General features: G+C 29.6%; 1 protein-coding gene across 4 annotated transcripts in view; it reads right to left on the bottom strand.

Moving 5' to 3' along the window:
- Window positions 1-1,051: 1,051 nt before the first annotated feature.
- The window catches only part of LOC117167558 (longitudinals lacking protein, isoforms H/M/V-like), a 25,023-nt gene continuing 5,434 nt past the window's right edge, over window positions 1,052-20,640 (bottom strand). The window contains exons 1-6 of one of the 4 annotated variants that reach the window (XR_004466410.1): window positions 15,766-16,195; window positions 14,600-15,040; window positions 10,753-10,852; window positions 2,537-2,988; window positions 1,732-2,000; window positions 1,052-1,207 (exon numbers count right to left, since the gene is read on the bottom strand). Coding sequence is in view for 2 of the 4 variants with exons in the window: in XM_033352582.1 (XP_033208473.1) it covers window positions 1,785-2,000; window positions 2,537-2,988; window positions 4,344-4,766; window positions 10,753-10,852; window positions 14,600-15,040; window positions 15,766-15,945 (1,812 nt within the window). In the remaining 2 variants the exon portion in view is untranslated. Of the gene's footprint in view, window positions 1,208-1,565; window positions 2,001-2,536; window positions 2,989-4,343; window positions 4,767-10,752; window positions 10,853-14,599; window positions 15,041-15,765; window positions 16,196-20,640 lie in introns of those variants that run through there. The other 3 variants (XR_004466409.1, XM_033352582.1, XM_033352581.1) reach the window with 3 other exon arrangements.

Raw genomic sequence — 20,640 nt, 5'->3', positions numbered from 1 at the left:
AATAAAATTTTTCCCTTTTTATATTCAAGTCTAAAATTTTCAGGGACTATTTGTAGAACATTCAAACTGTTCGTAAAAAAGTTCTAAATTTATCCATACATTTTTTATAGAAATAAGGATTTAATGTTTGATTTTTTTATCCCGTATCCGAGACCTAGCTAAAAGTTCGTAACTTTTTAACGGATAAATTTTTTCCGTGTAAGGATGTATCTAGCGCAGGTGAAGATCTTGCCTGTCGAAATTAAAAGCGCAATACTTTTTCTAAAGCTTTTATTATGCCACTGGTAGAAATCATCTACTTGGTCAACGGAAGGGACTAAAAAATTGACTGATGACCTTAAAATACTATAACTCGATCGGCAATTTTAAAAAGGAAAAAAACATCTCAAATTTACAGATAGCAACTTTGAAATCTCATATTTAATTAAAGTTGAAAAGACTTGATAAATCTTTACGAATTCCCGATATATGACTACTATAAATGCCCAAGCGTGCCTGTGTCAAATTTCACTCGCCAACAATTTTCGTAATTTTATACCCAATATCTGGACATTTCTTTCTACCTAAAAATCTGGAATTTCTAGTTTGCTTTTTGCAATTTACCCTAGTAAAAGAAAATAAATGAGGCGTATTGCGGTGAATTAACATGTTTAAAGTCTGCTTCCCGATTTGCTGAAACGAATTAAGACAGCGTGAATTAAGTGTATGTCTATTCACCTTATCGTCCATGTGTTGAATAATTTTTGTCCCCATTCCATTTTTTGTGTATTATAAACAAATGCTGAAGAAAATATCTTATTTTAAAATTATTTACTTATGCTGCAAAATAAATTGCGTGCTCGCAAAAGTTTTCCAACCCTTAAACTCTATGTAATTTTTTCCGTAGAATTTAATGAAATAATCTCATCTCAATATCAAATTCTTTTTTATGGCCATTAGTCAGCAAAACTGATACACGGACATATTGCAATTTTAGTGTAAAATTAATTAAAGCTTTATTTTTTATTGACTGTACACAAACTTTACTTAGAAAACATTATTTTTTATTGAAATAAAATATTATATGTAACCGTATTTCCTAACCACATTAGCAATTAGGCTCTATTTTACTTTTCAGTTCTTGGACACTGCGATCAAAGCTCTGTACCGTTTCTCTCGGTGCCACACTTTTGTGCGTCTTTCTCTAGGATTCATTTCCATCATTTTTCTGAAATCCATAAAATAGCGGCATTATAAACATCATGGGTTACACTAATTTCTTAATGTTGTCTACTTACCGCTGAATAAACTCCAAAGATTTGGGAATTTTCTCTGAATAGCAAATCCAAAATACGCATATAACTAAGAAATGTCAATTCGTAATAGGCCTAAATCCTCGCAGAAGTACAGGTTAAAGCATGTTTTTTACGCGCTGATTTCGTTCCAGAACTTTGCCCAGTTTTTCCCTTTTTCCAAGAAGAAATTGAGTGGGAATTGAAATTTGTGATTTTTTTACGAAGAAAAAAGTTACCCGAAACCTAGGTATTGCTTCCTTCGAGCTTATCTCATGCCTTCCTTTTACGAGAATTTATTCATGTTAATTTTTTGAATCATAAAAACTGCATTCTTTCACATTTCACTTTATTCATAAATAAAAACATTTTTTTTCTGTATTTGGATGTGCCGAATCTAAAATTACGAAAATAAAGAAAATGAAGTTGATTGGAAAAATATTTTAAGAACTTTACGTACATTAATTGAATTTCGCAGGAAAAATACGCATGAAAATGATCATTTCTTTAGAATCAGTGATCTTTGTCTGGCTGTAGAAAATCTCGTTCATTATTTTGATGAGAACCCTGTTTGATAATGTCAACTAGTGCATCCAATCTAGTAGGATGAGCAATCTGTAACACCATGTGTGCTTCTTCCAAGATTAAAAGTCCATTATGTGCATCACTAGAAGATAAATTGTGTGCTGATATAACATGCCGTCGCCATGCCCCATGCGTCGGGAGAACCTGCAAATTAAAACGAAATGCCTGCATCGTTTAATTATGGAAGACGCATCAAAACATATATCAACACTTAAGAGCTTCCTGGATTGATCTTGGAGGAACACAGCAATACAAGAATCTAAATTTCAGTAAAAAAAAAGACGGTTGAAAGTAAACGGCTTTATGTACGTAACATGGACTTTATAGGTTAATTTAAGACAGAAAGTTTCTTGAGTCCCCGTCAACGCATGCGTAAGCATTTGCGCATTGCATTTCGCGCACACCTTTCGGCTAGCACTAACTGAATTTCAGATTGCGTGAATGAAAATCATCCTAAACTCGACGTACCTGTCAGTTAATCATTATATTACTCGTATATCAGACAGGACACACTGGACTTAAGTTCCATTTCTGTTTGACATTAAGTGATTTATACTTAATTTAACGAAATTCAGTTACATATAAAATTCATCATCTTGTAGTACTGTGAAGCAAGCATACAAGACTTTTATAATTTTCTGCAGTTTCAATAATAAAAAAAAGTTGACACATTGACATACCTGAAGGCACCACTTGCAACTTAGTCTTGGAGAAATAGTGTGAACCGCTTTAATGTGCCTTCTACGGAATCCCCAACTAGTGTACGCCCTATCGCAGAAGGGACAAGGAAATGGCGGATAAGAAGGACCTCCTTTGGGAGAGTGACTACTTTCTACGGATTCTGAATTCTTTTGACTCGAATTACTTGTATTTGCACAAAAGAGAAATCCTGAATCAGAAAGGGTCGGATTATGATTTGTTGGAAACACTGAGGGTTCTAGACAATCACTTTTCGATAGTGTGCGAGTTTCAGAAGAAGAGTTTAATGATGATGATTCAACAAAATTCGAAGGGATATGTTGTCGAAGGTCCTTTTCAGCATCTGGAAATGTGGGGTTTGAAAGTGTTTCTGGGGAAGGGCTACACGTGTGTCGAGCTTCTGCAATGATAGTAACAGTGGGCTTAGATGATCCTGTAAATATATTAAGCAAATCAAAAACTAAATATGGGGGAAAATATGAGTATACTCGTAGAGCAAAACATAAGAATAATATTTTCATTTTGTTGTAATGAGGATACATAATATAAAAACAATGAAAAATCAAATGCTTTTATTTTCTGACACGTTTATCTACAATGTGATGTGGAGCAATAGCACCTATTCAAAAGAATTGTTTTTATAAATGATGAACTCACGGAATCTCAACATACTTATTGCATATATATTTAAATGAGGTGTAACGCAATATTCAAATGTTATAAATACACTCGTATAAGTAATCGCTTCTGCTACAAACAATGTAGATATAAAATTTGTGTTCGTAGTATATCGAAATTAGACTAGTACAAAAAGTAGCAGTAGACTAACTTGGTACCTAGGCCGTATTCGCCATAATAGTAATAAAGGTGGCAACACAGTACTCTTAATGTCGCATGATGGATGAAGAATCAAGGAAATTAACGTTAACTCTTGTGTCTTTCATATTTTTAGAAAATTATGTGCATCTTTTATTCGAGAAGTTGTTGGAGAAAGTTCTCAAACTCTACCTTCTTCGCCAGAGCTTTCAGAATAAAAAAAAATCTTACGTACTCAGCTGTCTCTTTATCGACTTATCAACTTGTATCAGCTAATTCATTAAAACTTGAAGAACCGCCGGTTTCCTATCAAGACTAGGCATCATGACAAAATTACGTTCTTATGAATTGCTCAATTCTACGATGATCATTGCGGGATTCCTTGATTAACCGCAATTCAAAATAAAAAACTTGTAACGGACTATTTCTATTTTAGAATTCGTAATCGAAAGAAAATAATCTAACAAAAAGTTACCTATCACTTGCTCGGAAGGAAAACTAACTCGGAAGGAAAACTAAATTTAAAACAAGTAAAGTGTCGTATATTGTTATTATAAATACATATACCTTCATGAATACTCAGGAGCCATCATACGGTGTTATATACAAGTGGTTTACAACTGGCATTTTTATATTGTTTTTTAAATGTTAAAAAAACTGTGAATAATTTTAGATACTGTATCGTCTCGCGGCCTGCCTCTGAGCTATCTTTGGACGGAAAGCAACAACAATTTATACATTATATTTTTATAATATGTAAAGCTATGGTTGTTATTTATACGTATATTTTCTTGTGCATGTACAAAAAGTAAAAATAAAATCTTTTTAGTAAGAAATGGAATTTGAAGAAAGAAAAGTCATATATAAATCAGACAGATGACTATTTTTAACAATTACTGTACAAAAAAAATTATTCTAGTCAGTGGAAACGTTTACGTTTAGTCCCTGACTTGGCACGCTCTAGTCACTGACTATGAGCAGATCTCCTTTGAAAGAGATACCTTTTTAAACCTCTATTGCTAGTATCAATTTTAGTAACACAATTCCTCCACACTTCTTCCCATTCCGTACTATTTGCTGAAATTTTACTGAAGTGTAACAGAACTTCTCTGATCAAATGAATTTTATTACTATCAAATTGCTGCTTGCCCATTTTGCCATTCACATTACACAGGATTCTTTCTTCCGGTGTGAATAAAGTCTTCATGAGATCACAGGCCAGATGATCCATTGGGCGCGTAGAAGCCCACGTTGAAATAATGTCAGGACTAGGTAGCAGATTGGCGTAGGGTAGTTGTTGATAGGAGAAAAGTGGCTTCACGTCGGAGAATGCAGTTAGGCCGGACAACCCAGATAACCCGGATGATATGTCTTCTGTAGGGTTGTTCCCACACCCTGCCACACATCAGCACATCACGTTTTAGCGGATTTTGTCACGTGTGACACGCAATCCTTACTGACGAGATGCAAATTGCAAATCTACGGGATGCCTACGCAACAATTCCAAATAGATAACATAACACTTCCATTTTCATCAGAAAATGGATTTATTCACTTTCTCGATATTTCATGTTAATCACACTATATGGAACTGTTTGGTGGACACCCTGTGTATTAACAAGCAGATATTCAATAGAAAGATCGCCATTTCATGAAATATTTATTAATGATAGTATAACGAGGGTAGAACCGAACAAGTTACTTCGAAATGGAGTTGCCTTACAAGGGGAGACTGGCAATTTTCAATGTTAGTTTCGATTCATAATTTTTTAATAAAAGATCTTTACCTGATGATTAATTTTACAAACATGGATTATGCAATTTTGCGCAGTAGCGCCTCAATATTCTGGAAAAAATATGCAGACAATAATATTTATTATGCACTTTTTCACGAAAAAACGTAATTCTCGTAACTTTATCGTGTTTTTCGCAAACAAATTCATTTTCTATCAGTTTTGTTCATGGTTTTCATAACGTTTACCGATTATATATTTTTTTTAAATTAGGTTTCTAATAGGAAACGCGCCTGATTTTTATTTGCATCAAGAAATTATTGCTTTGGCAGGTATGAAATATGAATACCGTTCTGATCTGGATGATACTTTTTTGTTTTTTAATTGATCTATTGAAGAAATTAAAAACGCCGACAATAAAATCTGAAAGAGGTACATATTTCACAGTCGCTTTTGTCGAAAAAAAGCCAAAAATTGCTGATCACTGCTTTCGTTCAAAAAATTAGGAAGGGAAAACAAAATTGACAACTGACGGTCTCCCGTTGTTGATGGTTGAATAATAATAATAATAAAATCAAAAATCAGTTTAAATTAAATTAAACTAGATAGAATGTGAAAGCGCGAATTTCATTGTCCAGTCTACTGAATATCCATTAAATAATCATTCGTAATTGTAACAATCGAATTCGTTCATTAACTATAATCATTAAAAGTTCGGAAAGTCGATATCCTCAGTCTGCACCGGGTTCCAATAACGCTGTTATCATGCGGTAAATTTGTATTCACTGTTAAATTTTTATAGTTTATAAATATAGTAAAATAGTGAAAACTAAGCTTGCTCAAATGAAAATATTCACGTGAAAAAATATATATATTTAGTAGTATAGTGTGTAGCTGGGAGGCATAAAGTCTTTTTTTTATCCGAACTTGAGTTTTCCTCTTTGCTGCACACAATACTTTATGCAAGAAAGATATGATTTACGCCTGACATTTAAGGTTAGGTTGATGCGGCCATAATCACATGCAGACTCATCAATGTAATGCGCTCCTCCTGTCTTGTAAAGGGCTACTTTCAGAACTAAAAATACGCTGATCAAACGCGTAAATCATGCCTGACTTGCATAAAACATATAGTTTTAAGTACCAGTGAAGCCTGTGTCGAAGCAAGATAAACCTTCCTTAGTGCTCTTTGTTAAATTACGGAAATTTTTAATTCAATATCATTTCGCAAAGACAGGAGTGAAACAAAACAATAAGTTAAATGTGCCAAGAAAAGTCCCTAGTACCGCACAGTTTGAACATTTTTTTCAGCAATATTTTGTTCACTCTTCGATATAAAGAAACCATTTTTACTTAATAATAAAGAACATTTCATGCTGTTCTGATGGACCTATTTGAATGAATCAAATGTCCCAATTTGGGCGAGCGACACCATGTTAGATTTTTTACACTGACGGAATATCGTTATTGATTAGTACTGACACCTAATTTAAGTTGTAATCAGGAATTTGACAATTTTAACGTGCAAATTTCTCAGCATAATGAGTCACGTACACTTTAATCAATTATTCAATAGAAATGCATAAAAAACTGGCATAATGACAGGAGAAAGCTTTAAGATTTGAAATATTGTGCTTATTATCTAAAAAAAAACTCATAATTTTTATGTAACCGTATTGTTCTTCAATGCTCAGACAATTTCCTCTAACCGTTTTTTCCGTGCGTATTAAGGAGGTAGGTTATATTAGAATTATGCACTACCTTTGAGTTATATTGACGAGCCCATTCGAAAAACTTATAATTATTATTCATTTTTCAAAAAAAAAAATCGTTGCATAAAATTTTTTAAGCACTAATTTGACGAAAAACAACACCTCGTATCAACTCCTGAACTAACAAACCGTGAGCAATGTAACGCTCGATCAGTCACAGATGGCGACACGCGCGACTATATACCGTTCCAAGAAGTACGAATACATCATAAAATTACTATAAAAGCTATATGAAAAATATCTTCAATTCGCCCAAACTAGGTCACCCGCCCAAACCTGGACATTTATCTTAGTGGGTACAGTTATTTAGAGGATTTTTCACAAATCGAGCAAGAAAGGACGATTAAGCCGCTTCAAGCATCATGTCCTTCATCCTGTACATTTTTGGTTGTTCTGAAGTATTCAATTCTTTCAAGAGGAAACACTTAACTTAGGCAATACCAAACCCGCTTTTTGTCACCAAATTTGTCTTTATCGGTAGATACGGAACATCGTTTTTCTTAACAACCGAATTTTACCCATTTTATTATTTTGCTTCATTGTTGTCATATGCAAAACTTGTAGCTCTATTTACTGCTTTCGACTGAAATTTCTTCTTCCTTTCGGCAAGATTCTTACTTTCGACAACGAAGGTGCTCTACATGAAGAACTATTTTTATATTTCTTCACTTCTTCATGTAGAGCATTACCAGGATTTATGGTATCAATTCCTTATTCTGCAGTCGGTCCATACTCTACTTATCCTATTGAAGTTTGAGAGCGAATCGAATTATTTATTTGAAGTTGAGTTGTCTCTCGATAAACAATCGTATTGATATTAGTTTGTCCTATAAAAATCATGAATGTCCCTTTCCTAATAGCTTCCAAGCCAGCTTGGACTATGTCAGGAAATTTTCCTTCTATGCCTCTACTTCCCAGAAGTTGAAGTTGGTCCCCACCATATCAAAAATTGTATTCAGAAAACCAATTAAAAATTTCAGAACTCTGGATAGACGGTTTCCATACAAAACAATTTGTACATTATGCTTCGCTTGATCATTCGTCTATAAAAATTCAACGCAAATTAACAACTCCGAGAATAAATTTTAAACATGATTTTTAATTATCTTTATTTTCTCTGCAAAAATAGATTTTAAATAAACTAAAACATATGCAATTAAATTTTATTTTGCTAAATATCCCCGCTTTTTTAACCTCTGCCACTGTTAATAACATGAGTGTCGTTTTCTCCTGTAATATCGACTACGGCTTCTCATTTTTCAAGGAAAAATATTATTTTTAATGTATCTTTCAACATAAGATTTGTTCTTCCTCGGTCTAGAATTGATAGCCATTTATAAATTGAAATAAGCGTATTACATAAATTACATTGTATTTTTAAATTTCTTGTAACGTCGGTAGACAGGACAAACCCAGAAGCTACTACATTTGGTTCACGCAATAAACAATTGTGCAACCTAGAGCTCAATCAGCTAACTTCCAAATTTGTTTCATGTCAGCTGCTCTGAAATGAAAACCCTTCTGAAGGTTCATGTCCATCTTTTGCAAATCTTTGCCTTTGGAATCGTCTTGACGTTTTCCTGTGGATTCTGAATTCTTTCCTTAGTTTTTATATCCACTGCTAATCTTCTCCGTTATGAAAGTAGTATTGGATATATTTTCCGCCATTTTCAGAGTCCAGTTTAACATACCCACCATCGATTTTTATTTAATTAAGTAACTTCTCCATTGTATTGTTAGGTAATAACGAAGTTTGTTGATTAATGCAGCTAAGAGCTTCGTCTGTTAATAATTTAGTTTTCGATATTTTCTAAAGCGACAGCAATATTCTTTACTACAGTTTTACTACAGTTTCTCACGCACTGAGAACAATGGGGAAGTTACATTTGTAGGTCCTTGGTCGAAACCTGTTAACTGAAATTTCAACCATTTTACCCAACGAAGGAAAATCGTTCCGCTGATCTATGCTATAGAAAAACTTTTCGAAAAAATGTCAGTTAACAGGTTTATACCGCGGAACCTTCATTTCGTATCTACCTGATTTTCATCAAAAGTTCTTCAGCAATGTGATGCGCTTTTCTAAAACTGGAGTCAAATATTTTAAAAATTGGTTCTGCATTCTTCGCAGTAATTAATATTATCCAACATTTACTCTGGCTTCCCCCATGGGAATTTTTGTTGAGTGAAAATCTACATATGCCGCTGGAGAATCTTGTGTTAAGAATAAAATGCTGCCCACAGAAAACTTAATGAACCTTAAAAATCTTGGTACTCTGCTATTAATCCTTGGTTAGGCTTACAGCGAGCTTTTGTAATTGTCGGGAGTTTGAACAAGCATTTCTTCAACTTTCAATCGCTTATTTGCTTCTATTTTTTATTTATTAAGGTTCCTGGTACTTGTAGTTTTCTAGATATATTAATAGTTTTGGTTGCGATGAAAAAATTTACGGCGTTTTCAACCAGGTTAATATTTTCCATATTTATTTGCAGTACTATTACAATCTGGATTCAAGACTTTCGGGGATTATGCTTCGATCTTTTATATACAATTGAACCCTTTCATATCATAATTATTTGGAAAGCGCATAAATCAAACTCGCGGATGTTTTGCTTTACAAAATAGATTCTGACTGTAGTACGATGCATGATGATGTGAATATCTTGCCGGAGACATTTTTAGAAGTTTCACCGAATTATTCTCTAGATCCACCTTTCCCATGTCCTTGAAAATTCTCTGTTAAATTCACTTTCGCGCCAGTTTGTCCGTAGTGCTGAGATTACTGTCCGCTTCGAAAGTCATTAAAAGTCGTTGAAACATGAGGGAATTTTATTTTTAATATTAATAATACAGTTTCTTATGACAGAACAAGTTCAAATCGTAAAATGCAAATTCAATCAATGAACTGAAGCTGCAAGAGAACTGGGTTGACGCTTGTTCCGATTTTAAATTCAAATTTTACGCCAGAACATTACCAAATTTGGCAAAGTTTCACTGCGCACTTTGGTCTAGAATTTCCAGCAGAGCAGCTTTCTAGCTGTGCCAAACCCTTCAAATCGAACGTGTCTTGACAACAGGTTTCTATGTTTAATTCCTCCTTGATATCCACGAATTGAAAAAATTATAAAAATCAAACTTGCCTCACTTTCCCAACACTTAGATTTTCGCCCCAAATTTAATATTCTTACTGCTTCTTCATGCCATTCAATCAACGTTCCCTCAATATACAGTTTAGTAAAATTAATATTCTTATGGGTATGTGTACTTGAGTAATGTGAAAATTGAACTTTTTCCTGAAAAAAGATCCGCTCGTTGCTCCAGAGAGAGATTAGAGAGATATTAGAGATATCGAAGGAAGAATCCTTTTTCAGAAATATACGCAATCGCCAGTTCTGTGGCTCGACTCCCAGTGAAGCGATGAGACTGGATCTTTATTCATGCAAAATTTAATTTTGAAATTTAAACAATTTATTTTCCATCTTATCTGAAAATGACGCTAAGCATTTTCTGTTATCTGAGGAGTTACTTGAATGAGAGACTGCTTTCTATTTCCACGGTGGTGAAAAAAGTATCCACACTGACTGATGGTAACTATCGCTGATGATAATACAGATTCCTTTAAATTCAGTAATGTGCCAAGAGAGGCCCGATTTTAGCGCTAATTTTTCGAGTTAGACCAATTGCACCGGCCCTCGGACACGTGTCAGTTTTGGAGCAATACTTGTTTACTCTCAAGAAAATTATTATAGTATAGTATATATAGACACTCGCTAATGCAAATCGCAAATATGAATTGTAGTCTTTTTCTGCGGATTGAAAATTTAATTTTTTCTTTGTGGTATGGAAACAGAGACAAATGATCAATAAGTATAACTTACTTTGATGTTCATCTCTCAAGCCAGTATTGAATCGTTGAAAATCTGTCTCACTCGGAGAAAATCTTTGATTTTCTTCTGTATTCACCTCCAGCTGTTCCACCTTAAACATTAAAATTCATTTTTACATGACGCAATTTTAGCTTTATTTTTAGAGGTTTTGACCAAAAATAAGAAGCCGAGGTAAAAAAAAAGTAGTGATTAGTCAAAAATATTTTTAAAAGCCTAATTATGAAAAAGGACCGAATGGGAAAAAATAATATCTTCTATGCAAGTAAGTCGTTAAAAGATAGCTGAAAAATACGATGAAGTCACCGAAGAATTTCACTCTACAAACACAAAGCTATTTCGTGATTTGGCGGACAAATTCAAATTCCCGATCAAGTTTTTCCATTTTTCCGATAAACTAAAAGTAATATTTATCTGGCATACTTTAATTTTTAACCAAAAATATGGATTTTTTAAACAATAAGATTAATTTTTAAAATTAAAAAAATTATTTTCTATGAAAAAATACATTTTTTCAACAAAATACACCAAATAGTTGAATTTTGAACTAAAAAAAAAATCAACAAAAAATGGAATAGTTACATTTGTATCTGCAAAAAAAATGTCCAGCCTGATAAATTTTCAACTAGTGATGAATCCTGAACTGGAATTTTCAACCGAAAACATAAATTTTCAACTAAAACAATGAATCTTCAACTGAAATTGTTGAATTTTCAACAAAAACAAAATTAATTTTTATTAAAAAAAGATAAATTGTCAACCAAAACTAAAATAATTATGTTTTAAGTTTTAAAAAATCAATTCTAGAACAAAAAAGACGAATTTCGAACTAAAAAAGATAATTTTTTAACCCAAAAGATTAAGTAATTCAATTTTTAGTCAAAAAATTAATGTTCAAACAACGCAATGAATTTTTTTACTGAAACTATAATATATTCAACTGGAATAATAATAGCTTCATTTTTAGTTTAAAAAATAAATTATTAACAAATAATAAAGAAATTCTCAACTAAATAGTTAAATTTTCGGTAAAAAAATTCCTTCTTGACCAAATAAAAAATCAGTTTTTAATTAAATAGCTCATTTTTCAACCAAAGAAATGAACTTTTAATTATAATGATGAAACATCAACAAAAAAATTAGTTTTTAACAAAAAAGTTTAATTTTTAACCAACTAATTTTATTTCCAACCTAAAAGATCAATTTTCATCTTAAATGAAAATTATTTAAATGAAATACTTGAAATATTAACCGTAAAAAAATAATTTTTAAACCAGGAGATTAACTTTAAAAAAAAATCAGTTTCTACGGAAAAAATTATAAATTAAATATAAATTAATTTTAAATTATAAATACTTAACTAGAATACTTGGAATTTTTAACCGAAAAGAGAAATTTCTGAATAAGGAGATTAACTTTCCAAGAAAAAAATCATTTTCTACCAAAAAAAATCTTTTTTTAAAACAAAATACGGAAATTTTCAACAATACATCAATTAAAAAATATAATTCCAACCAAAAAAGAAACAAATTTAATGTAAGAGTTAAATTTTTAGTTAGAGAAATTAATTTTCTACAAAACTTATGAATATTAAACTGAAATATTTGAATGTTATACCTAAAAAAAAAAGAATTTTTAATCATAAAGATTAATAAAAAATAAATAAATACGAATTTTTCACGAAGTACTTAAATTTTCAACCAAAAATATAATACTTTAATTTTCAATGAAAAATCTAATGCTTCATAAAAAAAAAGAATTTTCAGCAATTGATAAAAAAAAACAACATAATTTCATTTGAAACAGGGAATTTTTTACATAGACCGAATTTTTTTTATAGAACTGCAACTCGGATTTAGAAAAAAGGAGTATAAAAAATCTCTGTCACAAATCCGAATTCATCAAAATAAAAAATTTTCTTCTTTCAAATTTTAGAAAAAGAAAAATTAAACTATTTCTTTGAAAATTGATGTACTGTCTGGAAAATTCATCCTTTTTTTTTGGTAGAAAATTAACCTTCATGGTCGAAAATTCATCTTTTTGATAGATATAAAATTAAAATATTCCAGTTTAAAATGTCTCTTTTGTATTTCAACATTTTAACAATTTAACTAAAAATGAATTTCCGTTTTAAATTGAAAATTGCACTATTTCGTTGAAAAATCCCCTATTTTTGTTTTAGATTCATTTTTTTCGGTAGAAAATGATCTTTTTCTTTGAAATCTCCTTACTTAAAAATTTTTCTTTTGGGTTAAAAATTCGAGTAATACAGTCAAATATTTATCATTTTCATGGGAAATTCATCTCTTTTTAAAAATGTAATAACTTTATTGAAAATCAATTTTTTAAACTAAAAATTTAACTATTCGAGTAGAAAACTTAACGATTTTTCAGAAACCTCATTTTTGTTCTTATTAAGAATCAGATTTTTTATGGAAAATTCGACTTGTCTATTTCCGGTTGAAAATTCATAATTTAATGAAAAATAATTTATTTGGTTGAAAATTGATATTTTTTAATTACGAATTAAATTGCTTGTTTGAAAATTTATGTTCCTTATTGAAAATTCTTCTTTTTTTTTTGTAGAAAACAACAAAAGTTCGAACTATTTTATTTTTTTAACAAAAATGGTTCTTTTTTAGTTAAAAATTCAACAATTTAGCTGAAAATTTATCTTTTTTAATTAACAATTCATCTACTTTCTTTAAAATTCAGGTATTTTGTTTTAAAATATCGACTTTTTGGATAGAAAATGATCTTTTTCTTTTAAAGTTGATCGCCTTGTTGAAAAATGTATCTTTTCGATTAAAAATTTAAGTATTTTAGATAAATGTTTATCATTTTAATTGAAAATTTAGGTCATTGTAAAAATGTAATGACTTTTTTGAAAATCAATTTATCATTGTCATTAAATATTCATTTCTTTGGCTGAAAAATGAGCTATTTCATTAAAAACGTGTATTTTCTTTCGATGAAAAGTATTTTTTTTGGTCCAAAATTTAACTATTTTGTTGAAAATTTGTTTGATTTGTTAAATATTTATCATTTTAACTGCAAAGTCATCTAATTTTACAACTGTAATTACTTAAATAAGAAACTTTTTTTTTATTTGGTTAAAAAAAGAATTTTTTGCCGAAAATTTAACTAATTTGTTGAAAATTTGTTTCTTTTTGTAAATAATTTTTTTCCTGAACTAAAAATAAAATTAGTATTATTCCAGTTGAGTATTCCATTATTTCAGTTAAAAATTTATCTCTTTGGGTGAACATGTATCTTTTGACTAAAAATTTAATTATTTAATTTTTCGTTAAAAAACGATCTTTTTTAGTTGAAAATTTGACCTTTTTTTATTAATCATTGACTTTTTTAAAACTTAAAACAAAATTATTTAGGTTTCAGTTGACAATTTATCTTTTTTAGTACATTTTTTCTTTTTTAAATTTAAAATTCAACTAGGTCAGTTTGAGGTTCATTGTTTTAATTAAAAGCTCTTATTTTTGGGCAACATGCAAATATTTTGTTAAATATGTATATTTTTTAATTGCTAATTCAACTATTAATTGAAAAATCATCTTTTTAATTTAAAATTAAACCATTCCAGTTGAAGATTCATGATTTTATTTAAAAATTCATTTATTGTGCGATCTTTTTTCAAATTAAAAGATTAAATAATTATCAAAGTAAAATTATAAATTAAAAGTAAAATTATAAAAGATTAATTATAAATTCAAAGTAATTCAAGCTTATATATTTCCAGCTAAAACTTCTGCTTAAAGATCTTGCCGAAAAAGAATGACGTGCGGGTCTGTGTGACCCATAATGAACTCTCAAGTTGACTAACTTTCATTTCTATGTTGGTGCATGCTGGACTGGTCGAAGCGTCTGGTAATGTAAACTCTAGATCCCCACTTTTTTCGCTAGTCGTGCATTCACTGGCTGCTGTCTCACTCTGTATTTGAAACGTCGACAAATTATCTAGAGATGCATTCGTTTGTACTTTCGTAATTTTCTGCTTTTTCCGGGACACATCGTCCTCCTGCACGATCATTGACTCAACAGCCTCATCTTGTTCGAGCTCCGCCAATCGCTTGTAGGATTCTTTGGCAAAAATGTCTCCTCCAGAAAGACCTCGGATCTGCAACGTTTCTGCAGCTTTCAGTAGAGCTGGCAGATTCTTTTGCTCTATGTTCACCTCCCCCTTATAAATAAATATAAGCAATGCCTCCAGCTCACTGAAGTGTACGTCTTGAAGTATGATTACGGGATGTTGACATGGATTTGTCTGTGAAAACAATCATTAAATAATAGTCAGTAGAAAAAAACGCTACCCCCCACACACAAAACTATGTGAAAGTTTTTGAAACAACAGAAACAGTGATCGGCTCTCGTCAAAAATTCGAATTCGTAACCTGCAACTGGAAAAAATTCCAATTTTAATCCCTGAAAGTGCATACATGGTAAAAATGACGGCCAAGTGCATCGTGGGTGTTCTATACCCCAGCGTGTTTAATCATGTATTGTTTGACTCCTGTTGAATATTTTGGCACAATAAAATTATCCGATATAGTTTACGGCATCTTTTATCAGGTAGAATTGATATTCACACACTTTATATTTCATAAAGGATAATAAATTATTAGGTAACTTTTTTCAATAACGTAAATAATATACTTTGAGCGAAAAAATGCAGATGCATAAACATCAGGTTAAAACACAACATACCAAGATACTTGAAAACATGAAAAAATACTTCTACTGATTTTTTAACCGAAATTTTTGGAAAGAATTGGAAACGGAGTGAGTGCCATATACAGGAAAGAACTTTTTATACAAAATTTCTACAGGGTGAGATCAGTATTTTTTCTTTATTTTTGCTAGACAAATAAAAAACAAATCTTCTCGGTTGAGCTCTGTAGATGTTTGATTGAAACAAATGTGTTTGGCTTTAATGTTCGTGCAACTGGACTTAATTTTTGTATGCAAATAACAATAACAGAAAGTACTGACCTGAAAGACTTTCTTGAAGAAGGGACTACTTGCTGATAAAATAACCTTGTGCGCAGTAAGACACTGTCCATCACTAGCCAAGGTAACGTCCACTAAACCTTCTTCTTCCCAGAGACTTTCGAAATTTGTCGCAATATTGTTCAAAAAGCTGTTCCATTTCAAACATATTTGACTTGACATTACACACGAATATCTAGAGTATACGAAGAGACTTTCGATTCACACTGATGTTCCAATATCTCTATCACGTCGTATACTTGAGAAATATAACTGCGTGAGACTGTTCGAGACTTGACGGAAAATTAAGCGTCCCAAACCAATATTTTTAACATTCACTTTACAAGTTCCTACTTGTTCTGTCAACACACCGAAAAAGCGAGTAAAGACAAGATTGTCTTCTTCCTTTACATTGATCTCTTGCCATCTCTTGCTAAGCAAACGACAAACCATAAAATGTACAATCACCTAGATGCGAGCAAAGATATTACTGTCCTAGGTTGATTAGTTCCTCATATCTCCAGCGTGGCACTAGTTGTCCCATCACTCCTTGTTTTTACATAGAAAGTAATGGGACTAAATCACTTTTTTAATTTTTTAGTAAACAAAATGCTCTTTACATTCAAAAAAAATCTTAAAATTAAGACAATGTTACTCATTTAACATTTCAAAATAGTTTTTCAATCATTTTCTATGAATACTGAAGACAAAATATGATTTATATGATCGTATAATAATCCTGACAAAGTGGAATATATCTTAGATTTGAATTTGAATGAAAAGTTAAATATGATTCTTAAAGTTTCTTTTCGAAAACAAATTATCAATATTATTAACCGAATGTAAAAGAAAGTCCCGGAGAAAATTTGGAATAGTTAAATAATAGTAATAATAATAGAAGTTTAAACTAACGATGTGAATACTCAGCTTATGAATATATAATGTATGTAACATATTTCTAATTGAATTTAACTAATTTTAAATTTGAAACCATTTTCTTTATTTATCAGCGAAAAATAAAAAAATAAATTGCTTTAATTGCTTTCTTTTATCATTATATCCTTTCAAGTATTTAAAACAAAGATGTTAAAACATTGATTATATTTACATTTGGACGTTTTATACAATTATAATATATATTTGTTCCTCTGAAAAATAATTTTGTTTCAAATTTAAATTATTGAATAAACTATTTTTAATGTTTTTTACATATTTTTATGTTACATGTTCATGAATAAAAATTTAATCCAATTTTAATCATATTTTTCTCATCATATTCAATAGTGTAAGTATTCGCTAAACCCTCAAATATTAAGTTTGAACTTGTATACTATTAAAACTTTTTTCACTAAACTTCTTACATAATTTATCGATATAAATATTATTTACTGCGTTTTCAAATACAAAAAGGATTATATTTAATTTTTTATTTAAATACAAATCTAATATTCCACTTTACCAAGTTTATTGAGTGACGTTTTAATTCATGTTTCCCATTAGCATTCATATACATCGTTTGGAAAATTCTTTTGAAATATAAAATGTGTAACGTTCTTTTCATTTCAATATTTTTTTTCTGAAAGAACATTTTTTTATAAAAAAATAAAAAAAGTGATTCAAAAAAAGAACAAAAAGTGAAATCAAACTTTTCTTCGGGATTTGTTTTTACATTTGATTAATAATATTCCTAATTTGTTTTCAAAAATAAACTTTAAGAATCATATTTTGCTTTTCATTCAAATTCAAATCTGAGATATATTCCACTTTGTCAGAATTATTATACGACCATATAAACCATTTTTTGTCTTCAGTATTCATAGAGAATGATTGAAAAATTATTTTGAAATGTTAAATGAATAACATGGTCTTAATTTCAAGAATTTTTTTTGCATGTTAATAACATTTTCTTTACTAAAAAAATTAAAAAAGTGATTTAGTCCCATTGCTTTCTATGTAAAAGCAGGGAGTAATGGGACAACTAGTGCAACGCTGAAGATATTAAGAACTAACCAACCTAGGACACTAAGGGATCGCCATTTTGTTTTCAGATGCACAGGGCTGAATTCTAGCAGTTTTATTTTTTAACAAACAAAATTTTATTTTCGTAAAAAAAATATTGAAATAAAAAGAATGTTACACATTTTATATTTCCAAACGATGTATATAACTGCTAATGGGAAACATAAATTAAAACGTCACCCAATTAACTTGGTAAAGTGGAATATTAGATTTTAATTTGAATAAAAAGTTAAATATATTCCTTTTTATGTCTGAAAACGCAGAAAAAAATATTTATATCAATAAAATATATAAATAGTCTTGTGAAAAAAGTTTTGATAGTATACAAGTTCAAACTTAATAGTTAAGGGCTTAGCGAGTACTTACACTATTGAATATAATGAGAAAAATGTAATTGAAATTGAATTAAATTTTTATTCATGAACATATAGCATAAAAATATGTAAATAACATTAAAAATATTTTATTTAATAATTCATTTTGATGAAAAAAAACAATTTTGCAGAGGAACAAATATAAATTATAATGTTATAAGACGTCCAAGATGTAAATATAATCAATGTTTCAACATCTTTGTTTTAAAGACTTAAAATGATATAATGATAAAAGAGAGCATTTAAAGAACTTTATTTTTTTATTTTTCACTGATTATTAAATAAAATGGTTTCAAATTTAAATGTAGTTAAATTCAATTAAAAATACATCATATCCATCATATGTTCATAAGCGAGAGTATTCACACGGTAAGTTTAAACTTAGTACTATTCAAATTTTATCTCCGGGTTTTTTTGTCCTTCCATTAACAATATTGTTAATTAGTTTTCGACAATAAACTTTAAGAATCATATTTCACTTATTATTTAAATTCAAATCTAAGATATATTCCACTTTGCAAACATTATTGTACGAACATATAAATCATATTTTGTCTTTAGTATTCATAGAAAATGTTTGGGAAAGTATTTAGAATGTTAAATAAGTAACGTTGTTTTAATTTCAAGAATTTTTTTGCATGAAAATGAAATTTTGTTTACTAAAAAAATTTAAAAAGTGATTTAGTCCCATTGCTTTCTATATAAAAACAGGGAGTGATGGGACAACTAGCGCCGCGCCGGAGATATTAGGAACTAATCAACTTAACATCTCAAAAAGATGGTAACTGTTTGGCGTGTTAGATGCTACAATCGTACCCATTGAACAACTACATTTAAACATCCATTTTTCTCCGTGTTATTACATGAAAACATTTGTTCTTGTTTACAAGATTGAAGATGTAAGAAAAAAACCTTGATTGGAATATATTGATTTTTCAAGAACAAGGAGCTTTAGGCATTATAACGCTCTGCGTAAATAATTTCAAAATATCTTCCTTTTAATTTAATAGACTCAATATTAAAATGGAAGTTTTAATATTGTCAGAAATAAATATTCACTTCCACTTCAAGTACCTAGATGACAATTTTGACTTGCCATGTTCATTGTACTTTTTACATTATGTCTAATTGTCTACTGTGTTATGAATTGCAGTTAGAAGAAATTTGTGAAAAATATAATAAAGCGGAATTAAACTTCGGTTTTCAATAAGATCTTTGAAAAGGAGTATACAATTTTTGAAAAAATAAGTCTAACAAAAAAGTGCCGGATCATGTATTTTTTGGTTCGATTCATAATTTTATTGAAATATGAAATTCCCTCCAATTTTTTTTTAATGATGCAAGAAATAAACATTGTTAATATCTTTTTTAAATAAAAAGTGGGGTTTTTGCATGATTGTCGTTATTTCTCCTAAAAAAACATTTTTTGTTAATGAGGTGAATAATTTACGATGCATAAGCCTTTAAAATATTATAAAAGAAACTAAAAATTAATCAAATATTTAAATTATTAAAAAATAAATTTATTCACGAACAAATTTAAAAAAGAAACAAGTTTTTTATTAAAGGAAAGAATTTAAAATAATTATTTTGGCACAATCAAAAATTTTGAATGGAATTAAATATGCAAACAGTTAAACAAGTAAATGCAAACAAAAGCTTAATCGACCAGCTGGAAAGTATAGTTTTCTATACATGACCGGTGGAGAAACTTTTAAAGTTTCAACTTATTTTTCTCAATAAATACAAAACAAATAAATAAAGAAAACTAAATAAAAACTAAAAAAACTCATATATTTATTAAAAATAAAATAAAAACGGCGTCAAATTCTTTAACAAAATATAGACTATTAAAATACATAATAGTTCTGTGAATTTATAGCATTGTTTTATATTATTTTTCATGATTGCGATTTAAAAAATGTAATTAGCTCAGATATTAAAACAACAAAAATACGAAAATTATCGCAATTTTTATGTCAAGTTTTAGTATTAAATGCTAATAAAAGAATTAAGCAAACTTACATTTTTTCTTAAAGTTAGATTTTTGGAGCAGGGAAAATGACATTTTGTAAGGTTGAGTTACATTTATTTCAATTTGAAAAATGGTTCATATTTATAACATGGCCTTAGCTAAAGTGTAGAAGCAAGCCGCAATTTCCTTCGACTTTCGAAAATGCTTCTTACAAAAAATAGTAAGGATATATTCAACCACAATTCTGGTTGATTTAACCAGACAGTATTTTTAGTTTATTTAAATTTAAATAAAGCTTAACTGTATCTTCAAATTCACTTTTCTACTGATTTCAAAAAAAAAAAATATATAACTTAAATAAAAAAGAAACTTTTCAATTCAAATTTGTTATTACTATTTCATACTAAAATCTTTGCTACATTTTGGGCATAATTTTGATTTCAAAAAGTCTTTAGAGTTTTCGAATTCCTTCAAGACCTTTTCTACTCAATTAAAATTATTTTTCCATTC

Source organism: Belonocnema kinseyi, chromosome 2, assembly GCF_010883055.1.
Source record: "Belonocnema kinseyi isolate 2016_QV_RU_SX_M_011 chromosome 2, B_treatae_v1, whole genome shotgun sequence".
NCBI classification, from domain to species: Eukaryota; Metazoa; Arthropoda; class Insecta; order Hymenoptera; family Cynipidae; genus Belonocnema; species Belonocnema kinseyi.
Note: the sequence above shows the minus strand (reverse complement) of the source record. Positions and strands in the feature narration are given on the sequence as shown.